Source organism: Danio rerio, chromosome 19 (genome assembly GCF_052040795.2).
Source record: "Danio rerio strain M-AB ecotype USA chromosome 19, GRCz13ab, whole genome shotgun sequence".
Lineage (NCBI taxonomy): Eukaryota > Metazoa > Chordata > Actinopteri > Cypriniformes > Danionidae > Danio > Danio rerio.
The window spans coordinates 40730299-40742451 of NC_141039.2; the positions used below are offsets into that span (position 1 = coordinate 40730299).

Below are 12153 nucleotides of genomic sequence, written 5' to 3' on the forward strand. Positions count from 1 at the left end.
TAAATATTTCCCAAATGATGTTTGACAAAGCAAGTAAATTTTCATAGTACATCTGATAATATTTTTATCTTCTGGAGAAAGTCTTATTTGTTTTATTTTGGCTAAAATATAAGAAGTTAAATTATTAGCCCCTTTAAGCATTTTTTTTTCTCGATAGTCTACAGAACAAACCATCTTCATACAATAACTTGCCTAATCACCCTAACCTGCCTAGTTAGCCTAATTAATCTAGTTAAGCCTTTAAATGTCACTTTAAGCTGTATAGAAGTGCCTTTAAATATTGTTAAATATTATTTACTGTCATCAAGACAAAGATCAAATAGATCAGCTATTAGAAATGAGTTATTAAAACTATTATGTTTAGAAATGTGGTGAAAAAAATCTTAACAGAAATTGGACAAAAAATAAACAGGGGAGCTAATAATTCTGACTTCAACTGTATATGGGTCCATGTAAAATGTTTTATTTTTTCAAGATCAAATAATATTTGAGATTGAAAAAGGAATTTAAAATTTTAGTTAATGGCTGTTTGCAATACTATGCAGCTTTTGTGTCTATGTTATAAAATGTAAATGTACAAATGGTGAATTAACCATATAATATGTTAAAGATGCCAAAAGGATAACATGTCTCATGTAAAGCTCATGTGCGTCTCATTTCAAAAGGAAAATAAATATTTTAAATATCAAATGAAATGAAATGAAATGAAATGAAATTGTTCTGCCAAATTTTGAATAAGTATGCCATTTAGAGCATTTTAATTTTAGGGGAAAAATGTTCAGAATAACAAATGTTTACAACTTTTGTAATTGAAAGTCAGGATTATTCCACTAAATATTGATTTCACAACTCTTCTGAACTGAAACCATCTGTACCGTGTGGTTTCAAATTGGATATAAACATTTATAAACATAAAACAGTGTATCTGTTTGTTATTTATCATATTAAATTTATCATGGGTAGTTTACAGAAAACAAATAAATATTATTATGAAATAATCCAATAAGTTAATCATACATTTATAAGCATACATAATTAATAAAATATTTGTACATATATATTAAATTGCATATAAGAATACAATACTGTATTTTCAAAATGTTTTACATCATTCCACATGCAGTAAACTACAAAATATGACTAAGACACCAATTTAACTTGTGACTTTCTCTAAGCGAAGCAATTTTCACATTATGCAACTTATAGTCCTTATAACGAGGGCACTTATTTTCCAGAAAAACTATGGGAGACTGTATGAGAGTTTTTTTCTGACCCTTAAACCTGGTTTTCCATCTTTGCCATCAAGTCCTTCCATTCCAGGTGGTCCCTTCAAACAAGGACAGAATGTAAAACAAAACAGGATGACCATATAAAGTTATAAATGCATACAGAGTCATGACAAGCTGAAAGTTTGGATGTGTTGAACACCTATTAGCACTCACAGGCATGCCTGGGGACCCTGGTGATCCTGGAGGACCTGTGGGCCCCTGTGGGCCTGTAACTCCTGCAACACCCTGGAGGAACAGAAAAATAAGCATGAGTATTCCCTGAAGAAGCATCAATATCAATATATCAATATATTTGAGAGTGTCTGTTTGTGAAAGTGGCCGCAAGAGATAATGCAGATGAATATAAATGTTGTGTCAGAATCATCCATCATATTAAATCCTTTGAAGTATTAGCACTTAATGTTATGCTTACGGATATTATGCAAAAACCTATGCTATCTCTCGCTTTAATCACCATATACAGACCCCCAGGACCCTATGTCAATTTTCTAAAAGAGTTTTCTGATTTTATTTCTCACTTACTAGTTAAAAAAACTGATAAAATACTAATTTTAGGAGACTTTAACATCCACATAGATGACGCTAATCATACATTAGGGCTCGCGTTCATGGATTTACTACATTCACTTGGAATAAAGCAAAACATTGTTGGTCCAACCCATCGCTTAAAGCTTACACTAGATCTAATTCTGTCTTCTGGAATTGAGGTCATTGATGTAGACATTATACCACAAAGTGATGATATTACAGACCGCTACCTCTTACTATATAAGCTGTGTTTACCTGAAATAAGCAGATCTGCACCGATATACCACCCTGGAAGATAATTCTTCTTTATCTTTAGGCCATGTTCCAAATCCTTACAAGCTAGCTGTTATTAAGCCTATTATTAAGAAGCCTATTATTATTTGTTTTGACAAATTTCGAATTTTAAGGTTACTCACACAGGCCAGTGCATGCGTATTAAACAGAAACTCAATACGCTTTGTACTTATAAATATTGTTTAAGGCAAATTATTTATTTTTCATTGGATCAAGTGATCAAATTTAGATGTGAAACCATTACCCTATTTTTTTTTAATTGAATGAATGAACATTGTGTGGGAAGTGTTGTTTTGGTTAAAGCTATTTCTTCTTGTTTAGAACAAAAAAATTAATTAATTAATTGACTTTAGTCAACAAGACAAATATGCTTTATACCAGGTTATATAATTTTTTTCTTATAGAGATAGAAGATAGTGTACAGTATAAGGCAAACTATTTATTTTTTATTTTTTTTTTTTTATTTATTTATTTATTTATTTATTTATTTATTTATTTATTTATTTATTTATTTATTTATTTATATTTTCAATGATAAAATTTAGATGGGCGACGCAGTGGTGCAGTGGGTAGCACGTTCGCCTCACAGCAAGAAGGTCGCTGGGTCGCTGGTTCGATCCTCGGCTCAGTTGGTGTTTCTGTGTGGAGTTTGCATGTTCTCCCTGTGTTCGCGTTGGTTTCCACCGGGTACTCCGGTTTCCCCCACAGTCCAAAAACATGTGGTACAGGTGAATTGGATAGGCTAAATTGTCTGTAGTTTGTGTGTATGTTTCCCAGAGATGGGTTGGGCTGGAAGGACATCCGCTGCGTAAAAACTTGCTGGATAAGTTGGCGGTTCATTCCGCTGTGGCGACCCCGGATTAATAAAGGGACTAAGCCGACAAGAAAATGAATGAATTAATGAAAATTTAGATGTGAACTTACCCCAATTTGTTTTAATTGGATGAATGTAAGCTTTTTTCATTTGGATCAATAAAAAATATTTGAATTCACTTTTGAAAAATACTGTAATTTGTTACAGCAGAATTGTTTAGTTTTTTTTTTTTTAAAGTATAATTTAACATTTAACTTTGTCTAAATCACAAATATTTAATGGGATCAAGACAAAAATTACATTCACACAAAGTCGTTTAATTTAGCTTATATGTAAGTTGTTACCTTAGATCAAAGTATAATTTTGCTTTAGATCAGCCTAAAAATTTGTTACAGCTAAATTTACAAATTATGCTCAAATGATCGTTTTGACTGAAAATGAAAATGAAAAATGTCTTTAAGTGCTTTCAGTTTGGCAATACATGTCATACAAGATGGTAACAACAAACAATATTTTTCCATGTTGTCACATGACGAACACTGCTGGTTTAATGAATCAAAAAATTACTTTGAACAAAAACTAATGTAACTAAGTCTACCTAGGGGTCAGTTTTTTTGCTTTAAGGCAGATTAAATAAAACATGTTAAAATGAGAAATAATTTTTAGCAATTTCAGAAAGGAGTCACCTATGTGGCATAAATTCATTCATCAAAGCATCTTGTCCAGGTATTACAATACTGTCACTTGCCTTCTCAGCCTGTGGTCCTGGAGGGCCTGGAGGTCCTGCTTTCCCTGGGAAACCTGGAGGACCCTGGAGAAATGAAGGCTGAAGTAAGAGATCTGCTTTGCACTATTAGCATTTTCAGATAGGTGAAGCTTATTTCTAGATTAATATGTGATCTCAGCCTCAGAAGTCACTCCGATGGGCTGCTAGCGGAACATCTGATGCATTTCGCAAACAAAATTGGAAACACATCAAGAGTTTCGAATAATCGGACTGGATAAATTCGGCTGGATTTCCAGGAGATGTGTGTGTTACACCACAAAATATGCTTGTCTTTCTTGGAGTTTTGTCGTTTCTAGTCCAAATATCTTAAAATTCTGAAATCAAGATTATGTTCTAGACAAGTAAAAAAACATTGTCTTGTTTCCAAAATAATATGTCAAAATTAAGCAAGTTTTACCCAAAAACAAGCAAAATAATCTGGCAAACCGGTGAGCAAAATAATATTTTTTCAAAATACAAGATTATTTTGTTAGTTTTAAGGAAAAACTGACTTAATTTTGACTTAATAAACAAAATAATAATTTTTAATTGTCTAGAAAATGCTTTTCGATTTAAAAAAAATTAAATTAAAGACATTTAGACAAAAACTATAAAAAAGATATATATATATATATATATATTTATATATATATATATATATATATATATATATATATATATATATATATATATATATATATATATATATATTTTTTTTTTTTTTTTTTTTTTTGTGGAAATAAAGGAACCATTACAGAAAATCCCATTATATTGTTGTGTTTACCATCATTAACTAAATGCTGGGTTAAATACAAATTTTTCTCTAGTTTAGAGGAATAGATTTCAATATAATGACCTGAAAATCAATTTGAATGACATTATTCTAGCAATTATGTTTTGCTGAAAAAAACAACAACCATTGACTTTCATAGTATTTCTTATTCCTACAATGCATGTCAATGACTGCTGTTTTAACTCTCTTCAAAGTATCTTGTTTTGTGTTCAACAGAAAAGAAATGTATGAACGTTTAAAACCACTTAAATGTGAATAAATGTGAGAAAATGTCAAATTTTGTGTAAACGATGCCTTTAAGAGTGCCAGATTTATTAATGAAACTCTGTTTGATCTGGCTGGTTAAAATGAAAAAGGTCTCAAATAGTTTGAGATTCCCACAAATATTAGAATAATGACTGATTATGCCCGAAATCCCACCTGTTGTCCTGGAAATCCCGGAGATCCTTGAAAGCCCTGTATAAAAAAAGATACAGTGAAACTTGAGATCACAGATGATCTACCTGGGAATTGATGTTATAAATATTTATTTTCCAGAAAAAAGTTTATGTTTAGAGCTTTTTCTTGTCTTAGGCTTGTACATTTGAAAACACAAGCAGAACCTGCTCTATATTGTAACTTCAAAGCAAAAGATATGTGATATCGAGGGATTTGCAGAGAAATATGCTTTAACAAGATTCATTTTGTAGCTACCACTGTATATGCGTGACATTATATACCTGATCTCCCTTTGCTCCCCCAGGTCCCGATGCTCCAGCTTCCCCTTTAGGACCCTAGTAGTCAAGGAAAAGGAAGTTATTTAAGGCAAAAATCACATACCTGTTAATTTGTATCACTTCATAAATTGTTTTTTTTCAGTCCAATATAAAGAAAATATTTTTTTTTGTTGCAGTTAATCAATTCGGATCTATTTTAATTACCATAAATCTCCACTTTAGCAGCACTTACACTAAATTTTACAGTTGCATTCATATATTAAGATTTTGAAGGTTTCTATAGAGCAATATGTTCATAGATAATGTGCCTAAGTATATCCAAATTTAATAAAACAAACTTGTCACAATGTTTTCTTTATTGACTCTAATTTCTTTATTGCAGGGGTGTCCAAACTCAGTCCTGGAGGGCTGGTGTCCAGCAAAGCTTAGTTCCAACCTCAATCAGACACACCTAGGTTAGGTGATCAAGCTCTTACTAGGCTTTCTAGAAACATCCTTGCAGGTGTGTTGAAGCAAGTTGGACCGAAAATCTGCAGGACACCGGCCCTCCAGGACCGAGTTCGGACACCCCTGCTGTATTGTATCTAATATGTCAAAACAAGAATTTTAAATGGACTTCATCCAATATTGTGAAAATGTATGTAAATAAGTGCTTATTTTAATAAATAATGCTCAATTTGCAAATTTAAACAACATTTTAGAAATATTTGCATAATCGTTCAAATGGGGAAGTATAATAACTACTAGTAGTTTTTTTTTTTTTTTACACCTTTACAGTAGACTGATGTTTTCTAAATTAAAATGACCTGAAGTTACCTTAAAACCAATTCAGTGTGGAAACTTTGTAAGGTAATATTGGAAAAGAAAATAACAAAAATCTGTGTTCTCCTATCAGTTTTTACACTGACTTGCTATATTTGAATTGAAAGTTATATGAGAGCCATTCCAGCTCCTAATATATTGTTACTGTGAAAGAAATTGATTTAGGCCATGTCAATATGGTTATGCCATTGGCACATTGACCATTTCCTGCTTGTTATTAAACTATTTCATAACTGTAACAAGAGGCAATTCAATCTTTTTGAATTTTCGGAAGCTATTGAAATTAAATATGTCAAACAAGAAATTTGTTGGGACGATTGTTTTTGTTTACATCCCTCAAAATGGTCCATACAGTATATACAGTGGAAGTCAGAACTATTAGCCCCCCTGTTTATTTTTCCCCCAATTTCTGTTTAACAGAGAGAAGATGTTTTCGACATGTTTCTACACGCAATAGTTTTAATAACTCATTTATAATATTTTATCTTAGCCATGATGACAGTATTTGACAAGATATTTTTCAAGACACTTCTATACAGCTTAAAGTGACCTTTAAAGGCTTAACTAGGTTGATTAGGTTAACTAGGCAGGTTAGGGTAATTAGGCAAGTTATTGTATAACGATGGTTTGTTCTGTAGACTATCGAGAAAAAAAATAGCTTAAAAGGGCTAATAATTTTGTCCTGAAAATGGTTCCTAAACAATAAAAAACTGCTTTTTTTCCAACTGAAATAAAAAAATAAGACTTTCTCCAGAAAAAAAACCCAAAACATTATCAGACATACTTTGAAAATTTCCTTGCTCTGTTAAACATCATTTGGAAATTATTTTAAAAAGAAAAGAAAATCAAACGGGGATAATAATTCTGACTTCAACTATATGTGAAATAATGACAGCAGTAAAAAAGATGTTTACTTACTGCCGGACCGACCGGTCCTTGATAACCTGGAGATCCCGGTGGGCCCTGTATCGAAACAAAGTTTCAAATGATGAAGAATTGCATGTAGACAGAAACCTCCCAAAATACAGGCAAATAAAGTATTTATGTGGTCTGAAAATCTTTGGCTCTTGAGGTCAGTAAGATGAATTGACTGATTGATTAAATAATTAAAAAAAAAGTGGTGGCACTGTTGCCTCATAGCAACGTCACTGGTTCGAGTCTCGGCTGGGTCAGTTGGAATTTCTGTGTGGAGTTTGCATGTTCTCCCTGTGTTGGTGTGGGTTCCTCCGGGTGCTCTGGTTTCCCCCACAGTCCAAAGACATGTGCTATAGATGAACTGGGTAAACAAAATCGGCTATAGTGTGTATGTGTGTGAATGTGATTGTGTATCTGCTGCGTAAAACATGATGCAATAGTTGTCGGTTCATTTCTGCAGAGGTGACCTCTGATAAATAAGGAACTAAGACGAAGAGAAATTAATAAATGAATTAATTCTATTAACAAACCATTAAGAAAGACTTTTAGCCTAATAAATAGCAGTTGGACTAAGCTATTGATTACGATTAGAGATGTAGAATAAGATCCCGAGAATAAGAATAATAAACAGCCAATATCTTAATAACAGGCAGGTAATAAACCACTACATATTAGTAATGGGAATTAGTACATTAACAAAAGTGTTCATCATTCATTTTCTTGTCAGCTTAGTCCCTTTATTAATCCGGGGTCGCCACAGCGGAATGAACCGCCAACTTATCCAGCAAGTTTTTACGCAGTGGATGCCCTTCCAGCCACAACCCATCTCTGGAAAACATCCACACACTCACACACTACGGACAATTTATCCTACCCAATTCACCTGTACCACATGTCTTTGGACTGTTGGGGAAACCGGGGCACCCGGAGGAAACCCACGCGAACACAGGGAGAACATGCAAACTCCACTCAGAAACACCAACTGAGCCGAGGCTCGAACCAGCGACCTTCTTGCTGTGAGGCGACAGCACTACCTACTGCGCCACTGCTTCACCCAACAAAAGTGTTAATGATTAATATATATATTTACTTTTATTTTAGTTACTTCAGTTTTAAACTAAATGATGATGAGAAATATGTTGAAATAGCTGAAATAAACAATGTTGCGTTATTTTATTTATTTTATTGTTGCATATTTATGATCAAATTAAACAGGCTCTTAGTGAGCAAAATACTTTCTTCAAACTATATACACACACTATAACAGCATTTTCAAACATTTAAACAAATTTGAATCAAAAAATGAATGTCCTAAAAATTATGGATGAACTAAAAAAGGTCATTAAATAATCTAGAGCATTGTTCAAACATTGTTCTTACTGATTCTCCTTTCAGCCCCACAGTGCCTGGACTGCCTCGCTCTCCTTTAAGTCCCTGAAAACAAAAACAACAACAACAAAAAAAAGGAAAAAACAACGCTAACTTTTAGCAATTACTCAACAATATAAAAGCACAATTAGTGAACAATATGGCAACAGGATGTAACTACTCACAGGGAGACCGGGTGGTCCCATAGCTCCAGGATAGCCAGGACTTCCTGGTGGACCCTTTATAAATCAACAAACACAACTCATTTAAACGGTACTGCAAAATTAGCATATTTCACCCATAAGTACAGTTAACTTACCTGTTCGCCCTTCAGTCCTGGATTCCCATCTGTCCCTCTTTGACCTTGCTGACCCTAAATTTCATAAAAAAACAAGTCATTAGTGACAAAGTACTCCCGAAATAAAAATTTAGTTATTGTTCACTGAATATTTGACACAAGTAGTAAGTGAAAATCAGGCGTCTTGTGGATTAGCTATTTGCAATTTTTGACCAATGTTGTGCAATCTGAACGGAACGACATAAATCAGTAACTTGTGGTGGCTTTTGCACTCTAGCGGTGTTGCCATATCGTCTTATTATAAGCGTCTATAAACTTGTTTTGGGGCTTGGCTTGAAAATCAATCCTGTTTATTAGAGTTTTTTTTAAGTATCTTGATTTATTTCAGTTTTAATGACCTTGTTATGTTTTTCCCCTCACCAAAATCTGGAAACACAGATGAGTTAAAGTTTGTACGTATTATTTCAAGGAGAGACTGTAAAATTTGTCATTAACAACAAGTTGTTCAGTCTGGTTCCATACAAACCATTCAGCCCAGTTTATTAGTAACATTATTGTACTTTGCAACAGACCATTATTAAATTAAATTAAATTAAATTAAATTAAATTAAATTAAATTAAATTAAATTAAATTAAATTAAATTAAATTTTTATTTATTTTGATGTATGTTTATTTATTTATTTTTATTCAATGTCATTTATTTATTTTGTTTTATTAATTTATTCTAATTTAATTTTAATTATATTTAATTTTAATCTATTTTTTAATTAGTTAATTTATTTAATTCATTTATTTTAAATATTTTTATTAAATTTAATTCAATTTAAACAATTTAATTTAATATTTTATTCAATTTTATTTTTTTATTTATGTATTTATTTTAATTTTATTTAATTTTCATTCAATTTTATTAATTTATTACATTTTATTAATTTTTCATTTTATTTTAATAAAATTTTTATTTGATTTATTTATTCATTTTTATAAAATTTTATTTATTTCTTTTATTTTATTTCATAAAAGAAGACTTGAAGAATTTTATTAAAAAAAAAAAAGACTTGTGATCTTTATGGTATAGTTAAACTTTTAAAACATTTTTTTTTTTTAAACCAATTTAATACAATGTTACTCTCCCAAGGCAGTTCCAAAATAAAGGTATTTTGAAGAATATTGGAAACTAGAATGTACATTTGACATTTGTTGGAAAAATGATTTTTTATTATTATTATTACTGTTGTCTCTTTAACTTTTCATTAAACATTTGGATTGCTTAAGGTGATACATTAACCAAACTTCTTCCCTTTGACATGCTTGAATACTAATTAGCATTTTTGCTGAAGAAGTTTCCTGCTGCTGTCTGGAAAGATAGAGCATCAAAATCTGAAAATAACTTTAACTTCTCACTTAGCTTTCCAGTTGAAGCAAAGATGTACTGAAAATGAACGCAGAATATTTGCAGTTGAGAAGTCTTATGTTTTTAATGTTGTGCAGAACTTGTAGAAAAGAGGAAGTATGTTAGGGTGCAGCCACCAGAGGACTGCAGAATGATTGACAAGTTATGAATTCTACTAAAACTCCACCTGTTAATATCAGCTGTGTATAAATACTTGAGTCAGGGAAATGTAGAATTGTTGCGCACCTCCTGATTGTAATGCCTATATTGCATTGGTGTGACCCAGAGCACTGCTGGTCAAATTATTCATTTGTTTCCAATAAATTACTAATATTTTTCCCATTGAAGAAAACCCTCTCCTGACCTTTGGTTTTATTGAACATGCATGGAAATGTTTCGATATTTAGACACATTTATAGTAAGAAAGAAAAATACCATGGAAGTAAATGGCTACAAATCACTAACATTCTTCAAAGTATCTTCTTTCGTGATCGACAGAAGAAAAAAAAAAAAAACCCAAATCAAATAGGTTTAGAACAAGTGCAGGTTGTGTAAATGATGACAGAATTTTTCATTTTTGGGTGAACTATCCCTAAAGGCAACACAAAACAATTTATACACCTGCCAGCTTGGGATTTATTTGCTGAGTGTAAAGTAAGGGGAATGAATTAATGAATCCTTCTGTACTGTCATCTGTATTCCAGAAACACAGACGGATGACGCAGAGTTCTTGTTTTTATTGTTTACACCTATCACAGCACAAAACATGGCTATTAGCTATCACATGCATAATGAAAAAGTTGCAGACCTGAGTTGAATCTCATATTGGAAAAATCAATCAGTAAATGGAAAACATTTGCTTAAATACCACATTCAGAGTTTTGCAGTTGGTTCCTAATCGATTTGACACATTTTGGCTAAACGCAGTTCAATGCTCTTTAAGCAATAAACACAGCGATCGGAGCAGCTCATAATGTTCCTAGACAGACTGATCATTTGCTTTTTCTAAATGCATTGACCTTTGTTTAAATTGATTGTGAATAACTGTACGTGAAGTTACAGCCTGTGGGAGGAAAACATTTTAGTTTTTTATTCTCAGGACAAGGACAAAACATTAAGATTACCCCTTAAGAAAAATAAAAGCACATTAAAATAAGTCAAAGTAATTAATAAAAATAATTTCAAAAGTTAAACGAGACCTATTATGCCACTTTTTACAAGATGTAAAGTAAGTCTCTGATGCCGCTAGAGTGTGTATGTGAAGTTTCAGCTCATAATACCACACAAATAATGTGTTATAACTCTTTGAAACTGCCCCTTTTAGGCTTTGATCCTAATTGTGCTATTTTGGTGACTGTCACTTTAAATTCAAATGAGATTGTGCTATTTTCAAAAGAGGCCGAAGCTACAAATGCCTATGTTTCAGCATAGTGGCAGATTCAAAATCAAGACTAACATCCTATGTTAATGAAGAAGAGATCCTCCCTATTGGTTGGGGCTTTCCCTCTCTGATGACATGTACAATGGGAGAAAGTCAATCAAAGTGTTTCTGCAGGCTGATTTTATAAAGTGTGATTATAAAAAATAAAATTAAATACTTTTTTTTACCAGAAGCTGGTTATATTCACAGACTGCTGCCACACAACTTTTCAAACCCCTTATGAATGTGATTTTTGCATTATGAGCACCCTTTAAAAGCTATCGACAGCAAGTATGAATGTTCAAGATTGACTTCAAGCATGTTAAATAATTATGTGCATCAGGGGCGCCTGCAGGATTTTGTTTCAAGGTACACACAAATCCAGGACCGCCCAGCCCCCTTCCGCCAATCATGTCAAGAAACACTGATGCTTGCTGGCAAAGGCTACATTATTTAAGGGCATTCGTTGTGACATATGTTGTTTCCTTTTTCATTTTAATATTTCGCTGAAATCTAAATAAAAGCACATCAGCACCAAGGAAAAATCAGAAGCTCAAGGCATAATTTTTAAAATGATGACATATGAAAAAAATTGCAAATATATGACAAAAGATTGTGACACAACACAGTTAGTAAAGCATTAGGTAAATCCATACTTTCCACTGACCGAAAATCTTCCACCCACACAGTTGAGTAGCTTGTGGACAGGCTCAAACAAAAATATAATTTGTATATT

The 12153-nt window shown here is 32.2% G+C and overlaps 1 protein-coding gene across 16 annotated transcripts in view; it reads right to left on the reverse strand.

Annotated features, from left to right (window-relative positions):
- col16a1 (collagen, type XVI, alpha 1) overlaps positions 1–12153 on the reverse strand; it is a 156668-nt gene that overhangs the window by 12785 nt on the left and 131730 nt on the right. For all 16 annotated transcript variants that reach the window (XM_087295958.2, XM_087295950.2, XM_087295955.2 and 13 more), the window contains 9 exons: positions 8625–8678; positions 8491–8544; positions 8318–8371; positions 6941–6985; positions 5204–5257; positions 4905–4940; positions 3674–3736; positions 1443–1514; positions 1274–1327 (listed from right to left, as the gene is read on the reverse strand). In XM_087295958.2, coding sequence (XP_087152084.2) covers positions 1274–1327; positions 1443–1514; positions 3674–3736; positions 4905–4940; positions 5204–5257; positions 6941–6985; positions 8318–8371; positions 8491–8544; positions 8625–8678 — 486 coding nt within the window. The remainder of the gene's footprint in view (positions 1–1273; positions 1328–1442; positions 1515–3673; positions 3737–4904; positions 4941–5203; positions 5258–6940; positions 6986–8317; positions 8372–8490; positions 8545–8624; positions 8679–12153) is intronic.